Here is a 24,415-nt window from a genome sequence, read left to right as displayed (position 1 = left end):
GATCAATATTATTGTATTGTTGTTATGCATCTTTTGAGAATAGACTTATGGGCAAATAATTTCTTATTGCTTGATAATAAAAGAAAGTTTAAAATTATAGGTGTCATTTAGTTATGTATTTTTAAAGAACAAAATTTATGAAAAAAAATTCTTAAAAACTTTGTTAGAATAGAAACTACATGGTCTCTACCTTGTCTTGTGATGTATGTAATAAGTAGGTCCTATCAAAATATGAAGAAAAAAAAAAAAAAAATTCATGAAATGTTATCAATTTTCTCCTTAATATTTGAAGTTAGGTTTTACTATTAAATTTTTAAATCAAAGATCAGAACATTATATAAATAATTTTAAGAAGATATAAGTTTTTTGTTAAAAGAAATTAAATGTGTAGAATTATGTCAATAAGAAAGAATCAAAAAAATCTTCTTCTCTTTCAAATACCAATTTATTGCTATATATGTATAGCTTAATTCTTGTCATTTTGATACTGACCATTTTTTATCCTTACATTATAGATATCAGAAAAAAATTAACTATCGATGCTCAACAAAATAATTCTGAGAACACTATCACAAGCCCACTTCTTCCAAACGACTTGGTGCAATCAAGCCAAATTGTTCAAACTTATTTGGATAGATTGGGAACAATCATTTCTGAGTCTTGTAAAAAAATTCCAGATGAAATTCATAATGCGAGCTTTCATGTTCGAGGTGTCCAAGATTCTCAAATCTTGTAGATGGGACAATATACAAAGGAAATTCATGATGCATGGAAGAAATCATTTGGGTTCTTTGAATTTATGAAAGACATCTGCTATGATGAAGAGCACATGGATGGCGAAAATAACCTTTTCCTCACTGATGAATTCCACATGTTTTTGCATCACTATAATGAAATCTAGGAGTCATATTATTTGACATTATCAAATTTTTTTATTAATTTTTTTGTTCAACTTATCAATTTTGATGAACGTATGTTATTTTTCCTTTGTCTTAAATAAATTTAGTATTATACATACAAGACTATTTGGTATTTAGTATATTTGTAGATCTTATCTACACAAAAAAGTTCCTCCTATATGTATTTGTGAATTGTTAAACTATTAATTAGAAATGAATAAATATCTATCTTATCTAAAGTGCAATGCTACTAAATTAATGTGATATTTTAAACCAATTTTATAAAAAATAATTTACTAAATCTACTATTTTTTTAATGTTTTGTTACAAATTTATTTCATAGAAATGAATAAATCAAGTATGAATTTCCAATCGGATCAAGAAAGAAGACAATTTCAAATGGAGCAACAAAGAGCATACCAGAGAGAATACCAAAGAGAGTATCGTAGACGACGACAAGAACAAATGACACAAGCTGAAAGAGAAGAAGAAAGAAGAAGGAAAAATGAAGTCCGACGACTAAATTATGCTATAAGAAGGGCATGATTGCTAATACAAGAATTGGAATTACAAAATAGGGATAGAATTACTCATCAACGAACATCCAATGAAGTATCTCATTTTGAAACACAAGGGAGACATGAAGTTGATTTTGAATCAAGTGAGAGGTACAATCAAGCATTACCTGTATTTGTGGAAATGAGTCACCAGAATGAAAATTCAAGAATAGCAGAGCGTGTTCCTGAAACACCTCATTCTACAAGCCAAAATAGGATAAATTTAGGTGGACAAGGCAACAGAGAAAATATATAAAACCCAACTATATTTCTTAAGGATAATTTCTATAGATCCCAAATGTATTTTCGACAACAACTGGATAGTTTGAAAATGCCACAGATTTTTTATATTTGTCAGGAATGCTATCTACGAATGAAAGTGGTCCATACATTAGAAGGTCCAGTATGCAATAGATGTTGACAAGAAAAGGGAAACAATAGATTTTCATCTTTAAATAATATGGATCTAGGGCCACAACCTGAGGAGCTTGCGAACTTGACCCAAGTTGAGGAAATGCTAATTGCATGTGTCAGCCCCATACTTCAAGTTACACATGCAACAGGCGGTCAATATAAATATAAAGGGCATAAAATAAGTTTTCCACAAAATATAGAACATGTTTCCAATATATTGCCACACAAAATAGATAATTTTCCAATTATTATTGTTAGACGAAGAGATCAATGTAGAACAAACTATAACTTTACTGTGAATAGGGATTGTGTCTACAAAGCACTCAAATACAAAGTAGATCATGATAAATTTTATTCAGATGTCCAAATTAATGAAAATTCTCTCAATGATCTACCTAGAAATGCAGATGAAAATATCTTTGCCAAATTAAAGACAGTCTATATGGAATTTGATTCAAATGCAAATGAGATTATTTTTGTTGGTCCAGTCATGGAGTCAGATGAAGGAAATATAATAGCTCATACAACATCAATGGCTTCAAGACCACCTAATTCCCAAAAAGAAATGGAACTTATTCGTGCATGGGTCAATAACCCTGATGTGAATCCAACATCATTGATAGATTGGCCAAGTATAGGTGTATCTCCCATTAATGAATATGTGACATTAGAATTACTTGATATGGTTTTTCCAACATTGTTTCCTGATGGAAGTTGAGATTGGTTAGAGCCATGATTGTGGTAGGTTTATCTTCATGAATTTGTGAAACATCTGATGCATTATAGGATCATCATTTTGGAAAACATCCCATATTTAGATATTTGGTATTCAACATGATAATGAGACATCGTGCACAAAACTCATCGACAGTGTTTGTGAAAAGAAACTTTAAAGACATGCCCATTACCATCCATGAGTTGCGACAACATATGGAAAACACACCCCACTCCAATCTAGAAAATAAATTGATGTGGTTTGGGACATCATTAAGGGGAACATGGTCATATTGGACTAAATCTTGTGTAGAATTGATAGATTTGCTTCATCAAATTGGTACTCCTACAATATTTTTCACATTAAGTGCAACAGATATGTATTGGCCTAATTTGCATTCACTTATGCTAGGAACAATGCCAACTAATCCACAAGAACGTTAGAATTGAAGAAGACAAAATATTATTGACTATCCTCACATAGTTGCACACTATATGCAATTAATAAACTCAATGTTTAGAAAATAGATTCTAGAAAAGGGAATGAATGTCAAGGACTTTTGGTGTAGATATGAATAGCAACATACGGGGTCCCCGCACATACATGGATTCATATGGATTGAAGGAGCACCTGATGTGGATAAAATTTACTGGTCAAATGAGGAGGAAAGAAGAAGTGCTGAAAGATATTTTCACTCCATTGTTCATGCATGGAACCCTAGAAATGATCCTCATCAATGAAATATACAGGCATGTTAATAAATTTATATATATTCATGTAATGTCATATTAATTAGTGTACTTATCTTTTCTTACCTTCAATTGTAGGCATTGGTCAATTTTCAACAACATCCATGTCTCAGAAACACAAGACAACTTACAGAGGTGGATTTGGACCGTGACTATGAGGAAATATTAAATTGTGTGGAGCGACACACGATTTGTAAGGAGGGTGCATGCCTACAAAAAAAAGGGAAAGATGGTTTGCAGATAATTATTTCATCCCAATGAATATTTACTAAATATATATAAATAATTACTACAAAATGATAGAGCTTAATATAATATTTCTTACATGGAGTGTAGGTATAATGCTCCTTGGCCATTAAAATAGGGGGGATCAAAATTATATGAAGACATGGAAACAGGGGAAAAGAAATTTGAAACAATGAGAAATTATGATAGAGTCAATTCACATAATCACCACATACTACAATTATGGAGAGCAAGTATAAATTGGCAACCTGTTCTTTCCAAACATGCTGTCATAAAATATATCACCAAGTATGCAACAAAAGTAGAGAAAAGCTCAGAAACATACCAGCAAATGTTGATGCGTCTATCCAATATGAAAAATCTATATGATTTAGTAGCACAGGCATATAGGAGGCTTCTAACTAAGACAATTGTAGAAAGAGACATTGGTACTCAAGAAACTTGCCATATGTTATTAGAGCTTCCATTAGTGGAGTGTAGTAGAATCTTTTTCAATCTAAATGTCTCACTTGAGATGTTCAAACCTGCAACTCTAAATAATGAAAATGAAAATGATGAAGAGAATAATAAAGAACAAACAAAATCTTTCATTTATGGTTATAAAAAAAGGCCATTATGTATGGAAGGTGTTACATTAATTAATGTAGCTAGATCATGGATATATAATCCTAAGAGAAAAAGAGACAACAAATGGGAGCCTACGGGAAAAGCTGCAATTGTTAGAGTATTTCCTAGGTTTGTATCTATCCCTTCAAGTGAATCAAGTAAATGGATTGAGTTTTGTTTATCAGAGTTACTTCTCTACAAGTCATTCTGTGATATTGAACGGGATATTGGTCATGATGATGCCTCTATCATACAAAGTTGGGAGACATTCACTTACAACCCTTGGCATGTTCAACGTATAATGTCTATAGAAAATGTTGAAAACCCAAATGATTATGAAATTGAAGACAATGAAGATTTCCATAGAAATACTAAAAAACATGAATGGGAGATTATATCTAGGTTGCACCAGGGTTAAAATATACATTGCTTAGAAATAGACATGTTGGGCAGAAGAGATGTTGACAGACAAACAAATTGGTCTATTGATTATCAAGGAGAAGAGTACACTTCCAGAGCAATCAATTTCATAAGTAACATGAAGAATCATGGGTGCCTTATCTATGATGAAATTCCTCAATGCATAAACTACATGACCCTTGGTGAGAAACAAAAAAAGGTAGTCAACATAATCATGATGCACTACCAAAGAAATCAAAATGCAAAACCATTGTTTTTGATAATTCAAGGAATAACATGAATAGGAAAATCATATCTAATTGGTGCCATTAGTTAATCTCTTCAAAATGCATCAATGCCATCCCATTCTACAATTCTATTACTTGCACCAATAGGAGTTGCATCATTCAATGTAGGAGCTTCTACAACTCATTCAAAATTGAAGATACCAATAAGACATTTTTCTCAACTGGAAGGAGCAAGACTCAAAAGTTTTCAAGAAGAAACGTCACATATAAAATATATTTTGATTGATGAAATGAGCTTCATTGGTCAAAACATGTTGGAAAATATAGATTCACGATTGCACCAAGTATTCCCACAATTTGCACATAAAAGCTTTGGAGGTAAAGATTCTATTTTTGCATCATGAATAGCTAACTCATGTGTGAAATATACTATATTTGACTTAAATTTATGAATTAATACATAGTTTTTAAAATAATTATTTTTGTCAATTATATTTTTGGTGTATCTATAATATTGGTGGGAGATTTGGGCTAGTTGCCTCCTGTCAATGATAGAGCACCATATGACAAAAATGGGGGCACAAAGTTGGTATGGCAAGAATTCAAGATTGTTGTCACATTAGATAAGATATTTAGACAAGATGGGGAAGATATTGACCAACAAAGATTTCGACAACTTTTGACGAATCTAAGAGATGCAAACCCACAAATTGATGATTGGAGGTTGCTAATGTCAAGGACCCCTATCAACATAGATGTTGCAACAAATTTTTAATTTGATAATGATGTTCATTTGTTCTCAACAAATGAAAATGTTCATGCTCATAATAAAAAAATGCTACATTCATTGAAGCATCTCATTGCATGTTGCGTTGCACCAAAAGTAGGTACTATTAATACAATAGATGACTGTTCAAATGATGAGCTTGATCTAGAGTTGTTAATATGTAAGGATTCAAGGGTCATGCTAACTTCAAATTTATGTATAGAGGCTAGTCTTGTAAATGGGGCTCTTGGATACATTCAAAAAATTGTCTACAAGCAAGGTAGTGCTCCACCTGAGCCTCCAACATATGTGATGGTTGAGTTTGATGGTTATTCAGGGTTACCATTCAAAGATCATAATCCAGAGATAATTCCAATACCACCAATACAGAAGGGTAGAACACTTCAACTACCATTGAGGTTAGCATGGGCATTGACTATTCACAAATCTCAGGGATTGACTCTTCCTAAAACAACAATTGATATAGGACCAAGAGAAAGAGCAGGATTGACATTTGTGGCAGCTTCACGTGTAAAATCTCTCCAATGTTTGAGAATAATGCCTCCTTTCACATATGATCGTTATGAGAAAATGAAAAAGGGTAGACAAATTTCCAAGCACAAGGATGAAGAAAATAGACCTTAAGTGCCTTGAAGATAGTTGATGTGATATATTATTCTTAAATGTTGTGTCTGTAAAAATCTTTTTGAACACATTAGTATTTTGTTTGTAACACTTCCTACTATATTCCATGTTTTAAAAATGTCTCTATTATACAATGATAAATGATAAAAATAACTTTCTTCATTTTAATTTGTTCTATTTTGAGAAATCCTATCTTTTTTTCATGATATTTTATTTTTATAGATCTTAATTAATTGTAATGATGTATTAAGTAATAATTATATCTTAACTAATTCTACTTATGTTTTAAGTAATTATTGTACTGATTCATTCATTGATATCACTTTATGTTTACAAATTATATTTACTTTTGCTTCAATATCTCTTAATATTTGATGACAATATTATGGATAACTTTTCTTTATTTAAACTATTAAAAAAAGATTCATTATATAATTTGAAGGAAAAAAATTAATGAATATAATTTACTTATTCTAATTATCATTCATATTAATTTGGTTTTGTTTCATAATTTTAAAATTAGTGAACTAAACTTTATTTGTATTGACTTTATTTGGTCTATATTTAAGTATAACTACTACATTTAATTTGTGTGTTCTGTATTTGATTATATCTTATAATGGTTTTATATATTTTTTTATTGATATTTGTTTAAAATTTTGTAGCATATCATTTGAGCTATGGATTCTTCTATTGGAGAGTCAAATATCATTGTTACGAGTCCTGCTACTTCCATAACCTCAAATAATTTCTTTGAGATTGATTTAGATAAATGTAAACGAATAATCCAGGAATCGTGCTCACATATAATCAAAGCTTTGGAGAATGCTGCATTGTCAATTGATACTGTTGATGAACTAGAAATAATGGAAATGGTAGATGTTGCCAAAGTTATGCGTGACACATCTGCAAAAAAAAATGCATTTCCAAAAATGATGAAAGAAGTCTACCATGATCATTGCTCTAATAAAGGTCGCAACACCATCCTTATCACTAAGCAATATGTGATGCAGCTACATCATTATGGAGAAATGTTCTTTTTTTAGTTTCTTCTCATATTTCCTATACTTCATCTGAATACTTCTACTTGGGCTTATATTTCCTATTTCATCTATGTAATTTTTATGAACAACAACATGAATAAGTTATTTTCACTATTTCATCTATGTGAATTTTGTGAACAACAAAATAAATAAATAAATTCTACTCTTCAAATGATGTTTAAAGGTACAGTTACGATATTTGATGTTACATTTTCTATGCATAATCATCAACACTAATAATAATATTTATGGAATTGCTGACATTGATATGTATATTATGTATAAAATTTATGCTCTTATTCATATGTTAGATGCCATATTATCTATGCACAATCATTAAAACTAATAATAAACTGTATAAAAATATAAAATTGATACTGACCCTTTAAAAAATTAACATTTTATCAAGTCGTTCAAAATTAATTATTCAAATGCATTATGCCAAATTTTATTTTAATATTTATTAATAATTAAAGTTATTAATTATAATAATTAAATAACTTTAATATATTAAAATAATATTTTTAAAAATAAAAATAATAATAGAAAAATAAATATAATATATTTAAACAAATAACACTATTAATTGTGCGTCGCATCTACTACTAGCTTATATATATTTATATATATATATATATAAAAGCTGAGAGTTATCCTTCTCGAGGCACCTATTTTCATAATCTAACTAAGTGCAATAGGCGCCTCGAGAAGGATAACTCTCAGCTTATATATATATATATATATATATATATATATATATATATATATATATATATATAAGCTAGTAATATTATGATTATAAATTAAAAATGATTATAAATTATTTTTTTCTTCAATCAAAATATTTTAAATTAAAATTAAATTACATGAAAAATTAAAAGTTCAAATATTAATATAAAAAAGTTAATTAAATATTTAAATATTAATTTATAAATTTTGTAATAAAAATGTAAGCTTATTAAATTAGTAAATAATTAAATGAAAATAAAAATAGTTGTTGATGTTATTAAAATTGATATGTATAGAAAAGTTTAAAACATAGTTAATATTAACATATATTAAAATCAATTTAAAGTAAAATTTGATATTCAATTATTTTAAAATGTTGTTGTTGATGTTATATATATATGTATATATGTATGTATGTATGTATGTATGTATGTATGTATGTATGTATATGTATATATATATATATATATATATATATATATATATATATATGTATACATACATACATACATACATACATACATACATACATACATACATATATACATATATATATATATATATATATATATATATATATATATATATATATATATATATATATATATTAGTAATCAATTTTATAAAAAGTAATATGACATAACCAAAGTATGCCATATGAATACATATCATTGAAATAAAATCAATTAATCAAATAAAATTATAAAATTAAACAACTTTACATTAATTTGAGGATGTATATTAATTTATTTATGATTAAAACTAAATAAATGCTAAGATTTTAGTTGAAAATAGTGATATTATATTTTATTTTTTCGACAATTGAAATTGATAATGCCTAGTTTACCAAAGCTTGGTTTTCAGTCAATGTGAAGTTCTTTAGACAAAATTTGTATTGATGACATTCAATAAAATTATTTGAATTCATAATTTATTTCTAGACGAGCCTTCAAGAAAACACAAGAAACCAAACCATCCAAAAGCAATCCCCTGATATGATAAACAAGATTAATTATATTTTTTAATTCTATACCTTAAATGAGTTGCTGATTTTTTTAGACTCTACAAGAAGCCACATAGCCCCTACGTGGAGTCCACACTAACATGTGGAGATCTTCAATGCAACTGCGTGCTTTTTTGCAAAGATGGCTAAGTGTCATTTAGGCAAAGGCAGGAAGCCACTTGGCAATTTGATATCGCAGCTGGAGCAAATGGATTTAGTAAGTGAACAGAGTCCCTCAACAGAAATCAAGTGAAAGTTAGATGTTAATATATAGACATGGTTCATGGAGGTAACATGTTTAGAATTTCTCAAGTTGAATGAAATAAAATCAACCGTTGTTCTGACAATTCACAAAATGATAGTCTAAAAAGATGATAATTAAACATAGTATGCTATTAGTATTCATGGATTCACATGCACAAGTTATGGGTGCACATACATATTTTAGGCTTGTTACTTTATTCTTTTCAGGCATTTACTTCTCTCTTTTTTAATGATCTTCCAGGAAAGAGAATTCTTCCTTGATAAAGAGACTGGGATTAGCTTCGAGGAAGATTTAAATCTCAATTCTCATATTAACCTATCCAACGTCACTACTCAAAATACATTACAAACCTAAGGGTATTATCTGAATGGATCATGATCATCCAAATTCAGATATTGGGCAAGCAATTCTGGGGGATGAATCTCGAAATCCAGGCAAGTGCACCAGGATTTGGAAATCAAATGAAACTTATCAAGTGTTGCAAAGAAATCCAGTAGAATTTTGTCTTCGCTGCCAACGTCTTCAACTCATCAAGGAATTGTGAAATTTGCACTGAGAATCTGGATGGTCTGCACAGCATCTCTTTGTTGGGTTCAGAAAATGGTATTACAATGGAATATGTGAGATTATTGAAATATCTATTTTAATTTCACTGGATATACCATTGTAAAATGCAATCTACAACCATTATCTTTAAATATTACATTGCTAAAATGGATTCATGCCAATGGTCTTTTGTACCATTTGAGTGGTGAATGGAACATCTTGTTATTTTTCATCTGAGCTGTAGAAATATTCCAAGCAATACAGGAAAAAAAATTGGAACAATTTTTGTGTCAAAATTAGGCATGTAAGGTAACTTTTCATGTGCTTTCCTACAATTTCCTAAATTTTTTATTGCTTCTATCTCTATGAATCTAAGAAATTATCTTTTTATATAGAGCTATGAGGGAGCAATTTATACAGTACTAGGTTTTCAAGTCCTAACAAAAATAAAAGTAAAAACATTTGAAACATATTATTAGTTTTTTCTTTTTATGATAAGTCATAAATCTTTACATTAAACCCATCATTAACCTAATACCTTTTATAGTTTCTAACTTGATATGAACACATTAAAAGCGCATCGAAGCCCCTCTTCATGTGGCCAAATAGGACCTTCGAGTCACCTACGTTGATCGCTTTCATTCTGTATTAGAGATTGAAAATGTTTATTTTATTTTCAGATATCATCAACATTGTGATTTTTAGCAACTGATTGTTCAAACCATATGCAATGATTGTGCCTGATTATTGATCTCCTATTCGTTTCAAAGCGGTTATCATCAAAGAATAAAAAACAAAGAAAGAAGGAAATATTCCCTGGAAAAAAATCATTTGGAAATCCAAAGAACCAAAAATAAACCAGGTATATTATTCATGATAGAGCATAAATTTATACACAAGAATAAACTATATAAGTGAATTGATTCCTGTTGATCTGTTGCAGAGAAAACTTTGACTGATATAAGTCATCCAGTGATGAATGTCAACTTTAGTGGAAAAATGGCTTGCAAGAAATGAATCTCAAGTTAGACCAGAAACAAAATTAGCTCAATTACCAATAAAATCTATCCATGAAAACATTTTTCAACCTACAAAATAAGAGTGAAAATCTAAAACAATATTGATGCACTGATTGCATCAGCCTCAATCTAGAAACACATAAATGTGGAGAATATGACAGAAATTTTGGTGTTAGAACGCCTCATAATTCTGATACAAAATGGATAAAGGATGATGTTGGAACAAATTTATTTAATAATCACTAAATGTATGAGCTAGAGAAATCCAGCTAAATCTTTTTAGTATTAATTTTCATTTAATGCAGTCAATGAAGCCATTATAGATACACTATAGCATAAATATATAGTAAACTTCTCAAATATATGCCATTGTCTCACAAGTGTTATTTTAATTTTTCTTTATTTAAACATTTTAAATGAACTAATTTTCTCATTGCCTTTTCCCTTGGCTTCCAATTGGACTGCAGATAAATACTAATATTTGAATTATTTAAATAAATTTTAATAATGTAACTTTAGCTTATTATCAACAAGCAATAAAATTGTTAAATTTCATTGGCCGGTTGAAAAAGAGTTTGGATTAAGAAAAAACACTAGTATCAAGAGTTTAGATTAAGCAAAAACACTAGTATCCCAGCTTTGACAGGAAATAATAATTGTAAGGTAAGTGTTTCTTCAATCACAAATTTATGTTCTTTAATGTTTCATTTCGTACCCATGAATTTACACATGGTTTATTAATTATTAAATCACATGATATATATTTATATAAAGATAAAAAAACAAGATTAATTTAGTTTGGTCTTTATTATTGTATTTGATCTAGGCAATACACTATTCAATCAGTTAGTCCTAGTTTCAGCAAATCAAATGTAATTATTTTTGTTTTATTTTGATTTTTCATTTGACTAATGTTTAAATGTGAAATTTTAAGTTTTAAAATTATTAAAAGTATTTTATGTTAATTTATTTGGTTCATTTATATTGGATCTTATAGGAGCCAATTTGAAGGAAGCACTACTCATATTGTACACAAATATTTTAGGATGCACATATATATTAAAATATCAACCATATAAGGGCAGGGGCCCTAGCTTGGTTGGCTAAATCTTCCCTATTGCAGGGGGTTGGTCACGGGTTCTAGTCTCCCCTGTCCTCGTGGTACTGGTGGGCGTGTCACGCCAGCGCTACCGGTCACGTTAAAAAGTTTACTAGGCACACTACAATTTATAGGGGGGTCGTGTTGCACCGATTCTTGTAGTCTATATATATATCAACCATATAAAACATGTTTAATAAATTCTCAATTTAATTAAAAGATTTATACACTAAAATACAATTAAGTGTAATAGAAACTAATGGTTTGAAAAGGACTTGAGATGTATAATTTGTATGAATTCAACTTATTATAACTACATGCTTAGTTTTCAAGAATAGAAACTTCAAATCTAGTTCCTCCTCATTTTGAGGGTTACCTACTAAGTTTATCCACCTTAGCAGTTTATAAAAGACTTACCAACTATAGACTTTTATTCTAATCTTTTAAAGCATAATGATTGAATAGTGGAGCTATATAACAAGTTGGCTATTATTATTAGTAATTCAAGGTTTTTAATAGAGATTTTGAATTTAAGGTTGTAAGGTGTTAAAATTTCAATGTTATGATTTCATATGATAGTAATAGTGACAAATGCAAATCTTCCAATTTTTTTGATTGGTTTGTTTCAATTCAATATTTAAAAGTATTTTTTAATGTAAAAATTGATAAATAATTTTATTTTTATTAATATTATTTATAACTTCTTTTCATTTTTAGTTCATTTATCTTTATGTGGGTTAAATCTTTAAGTAAGAAAGTTGATTCTATAAAAAAAAATTGTTACTTTCTTTTAATATTTAATTTTTTTCAACAAGACTATTAAATTGACAATGACAATTTGATGAAAAAAGGACATGTTATGGCAAGTAAACTACTATATCTTTGTATATCAAAAGTACAAGTTTTGTACACATATAGTAGATATCAAGAAAGCTATAATCCTTGAGAACTTCTCTCTACACAATTTAATTCCATGTGAGTTTTGAAACCTATACCTTGAAATCTCATTATTTTAATCCAATTCATTTTTGCAAAAAGATTTTAGCATAGTCAAAATTTCAGACTAACTTAATTTAGACTTTGTACTTGATACTTCTAACACATTCTACAATTAAAATTTATAAATTAAAATTTAAAAAATTATAATAAAAATAGTGAAAAAACTATGTAAGGATGAAAACTAAAAATTCATTACTTTCTTTTAATATTTAATTATTTTCAACAAGAATATTAAAATGACAATAGCCATTTGACCAAAAGAGCACATGTTGTGCCAAGTAAACTACTATACCTTTGTATATCAAAACTAGAAGTTTTGTACAATTGTAGCAGATATCAAGAAAACTCTAATCCTTGAGTACTTCTCTCTACACAATTAACTTCTGTTTGAGGTTTTCAAACCTACACCTTGAAATCTCATTATTTTAATTGAATTCATTTTTGCACAAAGATTTTACCGTATTCAAAATTTGAGAATAACTCAATTTAGACTTTCTACTTGATACTTCCAACACATTCTAAAACTAAAATTTATAAATTAAATTTCAAAAAATTATAACCAAAATAGTGAAAAAACTATCTATGGACCTAAATGATTTTAATTAATATTTTCTATATCAACCAATCAAATGCAATTATTTTCGTTAGTATCATTCAAATTTTTGTATTACTCTAAAAAAAATTCTTTTACTATTCTAGTTAATTAAACAATGTGACAAATACAAGCCACTATATGACACTTGTTAGTTGTTGTTCTTAACTCGAGACTAGTTTTTTTTTTTTTTGCATATTGTGTATTAGATTTTTTTTTAAAATTTTAAATGAAGCAAATTAATAGCAAAATAAATAATTGTTCTTTACATTTATATGAATATATTATTTTAAACTAATTATTTTAAATTTAAAAAGTTTAAGAAATATATTCCTTACCAAAAAAAAATGAGATGAAATAAAAAATTATATTGTTTGATTTAGTTCAGATTATAAGAAGTGATATCACATGGTGCATACTCTTATTAGATCCATGATTTTCCATTCCTCAACTTCTTTTGTTCCATTTCCATATCTATTTCTCTATTATTTACACTAGAGGAAAATGAGATTATAATCTACAAAAGTCTCCACAAACACAATCTCTATTATACAAATATGTCACAAGAATTGTAGAGATTGGTAACACAATTTTGTAAAATTTAATAAACTTAATACTTTACAAACTACTACGAATTGTAAAATTTAATTAATAAAAAATAAATTAGTTATAATTGAACTTAGTAACACATTTTAAAAAATAAAGTAATAACAAAAATATACATTGAGTAATCAATAATTATTTAAAATAAAAAAATCTTATTACAAATAACTAGAATATTTTAATATCAAAATATTATTTTTTGTAATTTGTTTTTTTTTTTAATTTTAAATGTTAGAATTTATCTTTTATTTATTTTACTATACAATATTATTATAGTTCTATTTATTACATATTTGATAGTTTTCATGAATATATTTTACTTATCTATTTCTACATATTACTTCTTAATTTATTTTTCCCTCTGCCTCATTATCTTGTTTTTATCTATCTATTTTCTTCACTCTCCCTCTTTTTCATTGACATATACATATATATTTCTCTATCTCTCTTCAACTTCCCTCTCTTCTCCTTTCTTTTAAAAATTAATCTTGATTATCTTCTAATGTAAAAGTTTTATTTCAATCTTTATAATAGCATATTAGCATGTGAATTTTTTAATTATTTGTAATGCTAATAAATCAACAATAGTTTTTGGGAAAGCATCGTTGTGACAACTATATGTTGTTATAGCTGAATTTTTAGCATTTGATCGTGTGGCAATTTTGTAAGATCAAGTGTTGTCAAAAAAAGGTGTACATGCACTCATATTCGAAATCTGCTTAGGAGCCTCTTGCATAATTGAACTAGGTAAAACTTTTGCATATATACTGAAGAAATGACAGGAAAGAAAGCCAATATAGATTATAAAACAAAATTAATTATGTTTTTTATTTTTTCCAAACACCGATTTATAACATGAAATTTCCATTCTAGATTCCCACTTCAATTTGATATAGTCTAAATTGACAAGGCTAGTCGTGAAATGTAGAGGGCTCGACGACAGATTTTCACAACCAGTTGTAGTCGCGAGTAAAAAAAACCGTCGACCTGACGACTGGTGAACTTGACGACACCCCGGAAAGAAGCACCACAGAGCTCGACAAGCCTGAACTCATTATAACCGGAGTACACTGGCTGCACACAGCTAGCGGCAAATCCGAAGGAACGTATGGCAGTCCAACTTCACTTCTAATTACCATTATCACCTCTCTCATTTTGGGTGCACAACAGCCCCACAACAATCAGCCACTCCACATCTACCCCGCATTGAAATGTCCACCAAGTTTCTCATCTGCTGCATCCAGTGCCTTTGCCTTTCCATTTAAATCCCAAACACACTCTACCAATCTGCAATTGTACTATTCTTCAAGGCTGTGATCAATCTGCCACCTTCCGCACGCGATTTCCTGAGTAACCGCCCCAAAGCTGTACACGTCAGCACTCTGGAGCTACATAACCCCGCGTGCCAGCCACCACGGTCGTATGGGAAGCTGCCTGATCACGCTCAATTAATCTTGCCAAACCAAAATCTCCCACCTTGGCATTAAAATCGGAATCGAACATTACGTTGCTTGCCTTTATGTCTCGATGGACGACACGCTGGTCCCATTCTTCATGTAGATAAACGAGAGCAGACGCTATATCACAGGCGACACTGTATCTTTGGTCCCACTGCAGAGTATCCTTCTCCTTCCGAAAAATGTGTCTATCCAGACTCCCATTTGGCAAATATTCATAGACAAGAAGTAATTCTCCCTTTTGATGGCACCATCCTAAAAGCCACACAAGGTTACGGTGTCTCAGCCTGCTGATCGTTTGAATTTCAGAAACATACTCCTTTCTTCTTTGTCTCAAACCTTGCGCTATTCGTTTGACAGCCACCACCTCTCCGGTGCAGGGCAGGATGCCTTTGTAAATGCTGCCGAAGCCTCCATGCCCAAGCTTTTCTTTCTCGCAAAAAATTTCATGTTGCGGTACTAAGATCGACATAGGAAAAGCTTCGGGGGCCACGAGGACAGCATTCGTCAAGCTCTGGATCACTCTCTTCCCTCACCTCGCCTCCTCTTTTGCTTTTTCAGAAATACTGCGACCACCTAACTATTATATAGCCACATAAGACAACGACAATGAACAACAGACATATCGAAAAAACTTGGACAATAAACCTTCTTTTATCGTGATTTGTAGTTCCATCCACAGCAGCTCGGACTTCCCACGAATGGTTAGAAGAAAAATTCCAAACTCTCACCACGTGTCTCAGTGAAGTGTCATGTGGAAGCCGACAAGCCAACCTTGATGTTTTCTGGTAGATAGTCGCGCAGACCTATTATACAATTAAACAGAGGGCTTTTGGATTTATAAGAAACATTGGTGTTGTTTGGATTACAAGAGAGAAAGACACACAAACTCTTTTCTACACCATCATAATCCACCCAGGCATCCCATGGTTTACCGTTTAATAGATACAGGTAGCAAGAGGTATTGAATAGTCTGGGGTTGTTGAGAGAAACAGTCAACTTTGAGAATATACTATTGATATCAATCCCAACATGATTATCATTGGGATCCATTTCGTTGTTGTAAGTGTCAAACTCCAGGGCAACCACGGGATGGGGAGATCCATTATAGGTTTCCACATTGAATAAGCCGAAACCTCCGTCTGAAGCGTTCTCTGGTTGTTCCAACTCGAGAGGTGCCAAGAAAATGCAAGCTCGTCTCCGTGATTGTCATAAATATTAGGCACAAAGATAGAATCTCATTTCCTTTTTATTTGAGATTTTATTTGCTCCATAGTCTCCAAGATCATAGAAAAGAAGAAACCCACTTGATTTTTCATGAAGGATTAATTTTACTGATTGAGAATTATTGTAAGAACAAGGCTATTGTGTCTTCCCCTCCTTCTGAGAAAAAGAAGGGCTATGTGAGTGAAACCTACTCTAGGAATAGTAAAGGAGAGGAAGGGGTTAGTGGATGAGGAGGAGAACAAAGATGTGAGAGATTTTAGCTCGAATTTGGAAGGTTGCCCTGGTGGCAAGGGTGAATCTGGTAAGGAGGAGATAGATGAAAGCAATGATAAAAATACTGTATCGAGTAATGCTAGTGAAGAGGATACCAATCAGAGTGAAAAATCCCTAGGAGTGAGGGATGAAGAAGAAGTAATGGAGAAGGGAAAGGAGGAACTCTTTAATAATAATGCTGAAAATGTGAAGTAAGACATAAGGAATGAGAAGAATGAGTCTATGGGTAAGGAAGATATGGGGGATGATAAGGATGATTATGCTGGTAGAGATACAAGGCTTTCTTTCCTACATACTACAAACTTAAAGGTAGACTCTTCCCTTCAAACTAACTCCTAGGTGTATAACAAATTAATGAACTCGAAAAGAAAAGTCACAACAATGGAGTAGAACCAAGAAACTAATTGCATAAAGACCATCCAGTTGGCAATTCAGGTTGGTAATATACCAGACAAACTAAAGGAGTATGAAAACAAGCTCTAGTTATCGATCAAAGAAAGTTGTAATAATATGGAGTAGGTTAATTCTGGCATTTGTGTAGCTGCTGCTAGCTTAGGGAAGAGAACTAATGAAGAAATCATATCTCTGGGTGGTCCATGTAAATGAACCAGATAGAGCTCTAGGCAAAAAGTAGCTGAGGGCATCGTGGGATCTATAGTTAATACCATCCAAAGTACTATGGAGGCTAAGAAAGAGGTGGTCCAAATGATCAAAGAACTATAATAGCAATTTTTCTATGTTTCTGGTTTTTGGTCTCTATCTTGGTGGTTGTTCTAGTTTCTAGTCAATTTTTTAGGTTTTTAATCTAGTTTTGTTATTTTAAAACTAGGTTCTAGGTCCTTTTAAAACTTGGTCTTGTTTTTTGATTTTATCTTGTGATTTTAGGTCCTTGTAAAAATTGAATTTGAATCTTTTAAAAAGGTAGGTTTCAAGTCCTTGTAAAACTTGGTGGAACTTAATGGTTTATCTTTTGTTTTCTTGTTAAGGGTTTTAGGTCCCCTTCAAAACCTATTTTTACCTTTATCTAAAACAATCTTTTATGCAAGCCAAATGTGTTCCCCAATGCTCTTGATATCACACACTTTCCAATTTTTAATTCTATATTATTAGTTTGTCTTTTTTATCAGTATGAATCCAAATTCTGAATTAACTATTGGCCAAATTTGCCTTTCTACCAAAATCACCCTATTTGAATTTAAATGATAAACGATCACTTTCCATTCTTTTTAAATATTTGAATACCATGGAAATATGAAATAATTAAATTGGGGGCTTTTAATACTTTCATATCTTGTTTAGTTTTCTTTCGAGGCTCCTACAATTTTGCACACCATCAAATCTTGCACAAATCTACAGTGGGCACTTTCCTGCTTCTTGAATGTGAATGATCTTTACATAAAGCAAGAATGTACCTCGCTACCATGTGCTATATAGGTCTCATTTTTTGTAGGTCACCTTTTTTACCATGATTATATGGTAATATGAGTTGGAATACGGCTAAGTTTCTATTGGCAATCACTTTCCCACATTCTATCTTTTGTTAGACTTTTTGACAATGCAAGCAAGTGATATTGTGACATATGGATTGGTGGGTCTGTCCTTCTTTTTTGGCTGCTAGCACTAAAAGTGGGGCCAATTGGATGCCAGGTTTTTCTAAGGTGGATGTTGAGTAGTTTGTGGGCCTAAAAGTATTAATGGTGTAGGCGTAGTAATGACAAAAAATTTCATCGATCATCGATCTTTCATAGATCAATGATTAGTGCTTTCTTGCATCATGGAATTGCTAAAACTTTAGACATTGCAAGGAAGTGCCTGAAGGTTACATGTCTTTGTGGGTTGGAGGAGGTACCATTGCAGTTAACATTGGCAATTGGGTTGAAACTTTTCATTGACTACCATGGTTAAGTTTGAGGGTGGTGCGGTTAGTTAAAAGTGATATGCTCAAATGAGTGGAGAATTTGTGGGGTGGCAAAAAGAAATAAGACTATTGATCCACGTGGCCCATCTTGGTTGCAAGATTCAGTTGACCTATTGACTGTTCTAGTTTATCGAGCCAACTATGAGGAAGAAATGTTTTCTTGCATGATCCAATCTTCATAATAGATTCCAACCACTCTCCAATGAATGTCATGCCTAGTGAATGAAGGAAAACACTCCACCACCTCTAGTTTTATCCATCTACTTGGTTAGAGTGAATTAATGGCGTTGTTCTATCTTCTCAAGGCTTTGTTTTGGAAAAATATTAGATTTCATTATATTTGAATCTATGTCAAGATCAATTTTTTTCTAGAACTCTATGATTATTCTCTGAGCATTTAAGATAGTAGTTGTCGAGTAACTTGATTAGAAATATCTTAGTTATGCCTGAACTATAAAGGAAAATTTTGTAATCTTTGTAAGGGTTGATCTTGTTAGTTTGTGGTGAATGATCAAGGAAGTACTAGACATACTTAATAAATTCTTTGGTGTTTGGGGTAGCACCTAGAAAAAACAAATTGGGTTGTGGCAGACGTTGTGGTTGATGTATGGCTAACATATGGTGGACATATTGTAACCTTAAAGTGGCATAAAAATACTTGTATAAAAGGGCCTAGGGTTAGGGATTATTTCATTGTGGTGATACAAAATTGGTTCTTGTGGCAGTATTGAGTTGTAAGGGATAACAGATTATAATCAAGTTGTAATCACTAGATTGTAATAATATCAAACTTTCTATTTGGTGGACATAGCCCAGGGATTGAGTGCACCACTTTAAATCTTGTTGTCTTGTGTTCTTTTCAATGTGATCTATTATTTTCTATTATTGGTTATATTTGCATGTAATTGTTATTTCTATCTAAGGTTTAATCCTAACAAGTGGTATCAAAGTTAGGTTGGTTTTCACTTATCCTATGTAGGAAAGTCTCACGGTTGAGTGGGAGTGATGGAAGACAAGGGTAAGCTAAGGGTTGATAGGTTTAAGGGTAGAACTTTCAGTTATGGAAGATGCAAATGGAAGACTATCTTAATCAAAATGATTAATGGAAGCCATTGGAAGGCAAAATCAAGAATCGAGGATCTATGTCAAATTATATGTTTTACAATTTTTAAAATTTATTTAAATAAATAATTTGTTCTTGAGAAATATATTAGTATAAAATTATGATTTAGTAAAATTAATATTCAAAATATTTTAGCAAGAATAAAAAATGTAGTAGTAGATGGGTTCAACATTGTTTTTAGATTTGATCTTGTAAGATTTTAAATCTTTATATAAGTGTTGCAATCTATGAACTATCATCATCATGTTGAAGAGTAGTAGATAGATTTTAGATCAACTAATTATATAGTATGGGTCATGTGAACTATTATCATGATGTTAAATAAAAGTAGATGAGATTTATATCAATTATAGCTCCTACAAACTATTATTAAGATTTTCAACAAAAGTAGAAGGATTTTGAATCAACTAATTATATGCTATAGGTCCTATGAACTATTATTGTACAACTAAATAAAAGTAGATGGATTTGAGATTAGCTAATTGTACTATTATAGGTTTTATCAACTAATATCATGATATTAAATAGTAGTAGAATAATTTAGATAAGCTCATTATACATCATGAAGCAATTTAAATCTTATACTTTAAGGAAACTCTTTAATAAAAATAGGAGTTGTTTTTTTAAGAAATAGAAAATTGATTTGAAACCAATCCATTATATAGTTTATCAAACATCCAAGTTTAGATAAATAAACAAAGATACACATGTACAATTATAATTAATTTATATATTTATAATGCATGATACATTAATTTTTATTAATGAGTAGTAATCTTTTTAATAGATAGATCATTTTTAATATATAAAATTTTAGATTATACTATTTTTCATGTTATATTGATTGATCAATATTATTGTATTGTTGTTATGCATCTTTTGAGAATAGACATATGGGAAAATAATTTTTTATTGCTTGATAATAAAAGAAAGTTTAAAATTATAGGTATCATTTAGCTATGTATTTTTAAAGAACAAAATTTATGAAAAACAATTCTTAAAAACTTTGTTAGAATAGAAACTACATGGTCTCTACCTTGTCTTGTGATGTATGTAAGAAGTAGGTCCTAGGCGCTGATATAATCTCTTGTGTCATGCTTTTTTGGGCAATACATTGATCAAAGCATTCTATGCTGATTCTCCAAATCTTTCTTAGCAATTGATGTCTTTTCTACCTCATCTTCAAAATTTTTTGTGTCACTTTAAGATGTCCAAACTTCTAAAATAGCATACCTATGCCAATTTTTAAAATTGATATTTGACTAATAGCATAATATAAAGTAGATCTTTCTTTCTACTTGGTTTTGTTATCATTCCCCCTACTCAAAACGCAGTGGATTCACAACAATAAAATAAGCTTCTCTAACAATGGACAAGATGGGCCAGCCAATGATAACATACAATCAGCCTACTGTGTATAATTGTCATACAAATAAGCAAGAAGAACATAAGTACATATCAGAAATGACCTATTAAGTTGTTTTAGGACCATAAAATGCATTTTTTAATGTAAAAGAACATTAAATGTGTTACACATTCTTTTGAAACCTTTGGACACGAGTTTCCTACGAAAGAGCATGGTTTTTCTAGCATATGGAGCAACCATATGGGCTACTATTCTATCTCCTATTTTTTCCTCTAATGGGACCCCAAATACATGGATCCAAGGGGTTTCTAGATTTCTCTATCGATATATATTAAGAGAAGAAAAGAAATCTAGCCTTTATGGATTCATCATAAATCATAATATGATCATCTATAAGGAAAGGCCTCTAACTTAAATCTTTCTTAGTTTTTCTAGAATTTAAAATTTCCCTTCTTTATTAACAAATTATTATATTGTAAAACCCTCTTAGCAATATCATAATTTGACTTTCTATGGAAAAATTGTCCTCATTATCAATGATTACGTTCTTGTAATTCAATTGACATGTATTTTCTTCTCCTTTACACAGGTTGCTAGGATCCTTTTATTTACAAGAATTCATTTCTTTTCTTTAGTTTCTTCTATGCTATTACTTTAAAAGCTTTTGATGATCTTGATGGAGCCTACACTTTTACAAAATTAGAGCTCCCATCTTAGCAAAATGATTCAAATTATAACAAAAATTGGACATTAAGCATGGAGAAAACATCAAATATAGAAATGATTAATGAAGTTCATGATGCAGGTAAGAAACTACATGGTCTCTACCTTGTCTTGTGATGTATGTAAGAAGTAGGTCTTAGGCCTTGATATAATCTCTAACATTTTGTTCAAATTTTCTCAAATTTATAAATTTCAATCTTATATTAAATTACATTAGAAAAGTTCAATTAGATCTATCAACTAAGTCTGAAAGATTAATACACATTTAAATGAAATGATGCATCAAGAAATTTAAATTTTATATTTAAGAATGTCTTTTAATTTTTATAAATTTTATTCTACTTATAAATCTCAATTTTAACGTTTATCAAAATATGAAGAAAGTAAAAAACAAAATTTCATGAAATGTTATCTATTTTCTCCTTAATATTTGAAGTTAGGTTTTACTATTAAATTTTTAAATCAAAGATTAGAAAATTATATAAGTAATATTAAGAAGATATAAGTTTTTTGTTAAAAGAAATTAAATGCGTAGAATTATGTCAATAAGAAAGAATCAAACAAATCTTCTTCTCTTTCAAATACCAATTTATTGCTATATATGCATAGCTTAATTCTTGTCATTTTGATACTGACCATTTTTTATCCTTACATTATAGATATCAGAAAAAAATTAACTATGGATGCTCAACAAAATAATTCTAAGAACACTATCACAAGCTCACTTCTTCCAAAGGACTTGGTGCAATCAAGCCAAATTGTTCAAAATTATTTGGATAGATTGGGAACAATCATTTCTAAGTCTTGTAAAAAAATTACAGATGAAATTCATAATGCGAGCTTTCATGTTCGAGGTGTCCAAGATTCTCAAATCTTTTAGATGGGACAATATACAAAGGAAATTCATGACGCATGGAAGAAATCATTTGGGTTCTTTGAATTTATGAAAGACATCTGCTATGATGAAGAGCACATGGATGGCGAAAATAACCTTTTCCTCACTGATGAATTCCACATGTTTTTGCATCACTATAATGAAATCTAGGAGTCCTAGTATTTGACATTATCATTTTTTTTTATTAATTTGTTTGTCCGACTTATCAATTTTGATGAACGTATGTTATTTTTCCTTTGTCTTAAGTAAATTTAGTATTATACATACAAGGCTATTTGGTATTTAGTATATTTGTAGATCTTATCTACACAAAAAAGTTCCTCCTATATGTATTTGTGAATTGTTAAACTATTAATTAGAAATGAATAAATATCTATCTTATCTAAAGTACAATGCCACTAAATTAATGTGATATTTTAAACCAATTTTATAAAAAATAATTTACTAAATCTACTATTTTTTTAGTGTTTGGTTACAAATTTATAAATCAAGTATGAATTTCCAATCGGATCAAGAAAGAAGACAATACCAAATGGAGCAACAAAGAGCATACTAGAGAGAATACCAGAGAGATTATCGTAGACGACGACAAGAACAAATGACACAAGCTGAAAGAGAAGAAGAAAGAAGAAGGAAAAATGAAGTCCGACAACTAAATTATGCTAGAAGAAGGGTAGGATTGCTAATACAAGAATTGGAATTACAAAATAGGGATAGAATTACTCGTCAACGAACATCCGATGAAGTATCTCATTTTGAAACACAAGGGAGACATGAAGTTGATTTTGAATCAAGTGAGAGGTACAATCAAGCATTACCTGTATTTGTGGAAATGAGTCACCAGAATGAAAATTCAAGAACAACAGAGCGTGTTCCTGAAACACCTCATCCTACAAGCCAAAATAGGATAAAATTAGGCGGATAAGGCAACATAGAAAATATACAAAACCCAACTGTATTTCTTAAGGATAATTTCTATAGATCTCAAATGAAGTTTCGACAACAACTGGATAGCTTGAAAATGCCACAGATGTGTTATATTTGTTAGGAATGCTATCTACGAATGAAAGTGGTCCGTACATGAGAAGGTCCAGTATGCAATAGATGTTGACAAGAAAAGGGAAACAATTGTGTTCTTCAAGGCTGTGATCAATCGGCCGCCTTCCGCAGGCAATTTCTAGTGTAACCGCCCAAAAGCTGTACACGTCAGCTTCTAGACTGGTTTTCCCTATTATGTAGCACTCTAGAGAAACATACCCCCGCGTGCCCGCCACCATGGTCGTATGGGAAT

The 24,415-nt window shown here is 30.3% G+C and overlaps 1 protein-coding gene across 1 annotated transcript; it reads right to left on the bottom strand.

The window, feature by feature from the left end:
• Window positions 1-15,338: 15,338 nt before the first annotated feature.
• LOC149558902 (L-type lectin-domain containing receptor kinase IX.2-like) lies at window positions 15,339-24,401 on the bottom strand. Its single transcript, XM_089831097.1, has 5 exons — window positions 24,205-24,401; window positions 16,515-16,797; window positions 16,235-16,405; window positions 15,524-16,113; window positions 15,339-15,429 (listed from the first exon to the last, which is right to left on the bottom strand). Exons 1-5 carry the CDS (start codon window positions 24,399-24,401, stop codon window positions 15,339-15,341), a joined length of 1,332 nt encoding a protein of 443 aa, XP_089687223.1.
• Window positions 24,402-24,415: the final 14 nt, after the last annotated feature.

This window comes from Cupressus sempervirens, chromosome 5 (genome assembly GCF_028749045.1).
Source record: "Cupressus sempervirens isolate cs-2001-9-10 chromosome 5, ASM2874904v1, whole genome shotgun sequence".
In the NCBI taxonomy this organism is placed as follows: domain Eukaryota; kingdom Viridiplantae; phylum Streptophyta; class Pinopsida; order Cupressales; family Cupressaceae; genus Cupressus; species Cupressus sempervirens.
Note: the sequence above shows the minus strand (reverse complement) of the source record. Positions and strands in the feature narration are given on the sequence as shown.

Bases quoted from the DNA above. Each gene is read 5' to 3' on its own strand.
- LOC149558902 (XM_089831097.1), bottom strand. From the start codon at position 24,401: ATGGTGGCGGGCACGCGGGGGTATGTTTCTCTAGAGTGCTACATAATA. The intron at 16,798-24,204 runs GTACGGACCACT...ACAATCACGGAG, and splicing joins TGCATACTGGACCTTCTCAT to ACGAGCTTGCATTTTCTTGG. The intron at 16,114-16,234 runs GTTTTTTCGATA...AGAGTGATCCAG, and splicing joins AAAGAAGGTTTATTGTCCAA to AGCTTGACGAATGCTGTCCT.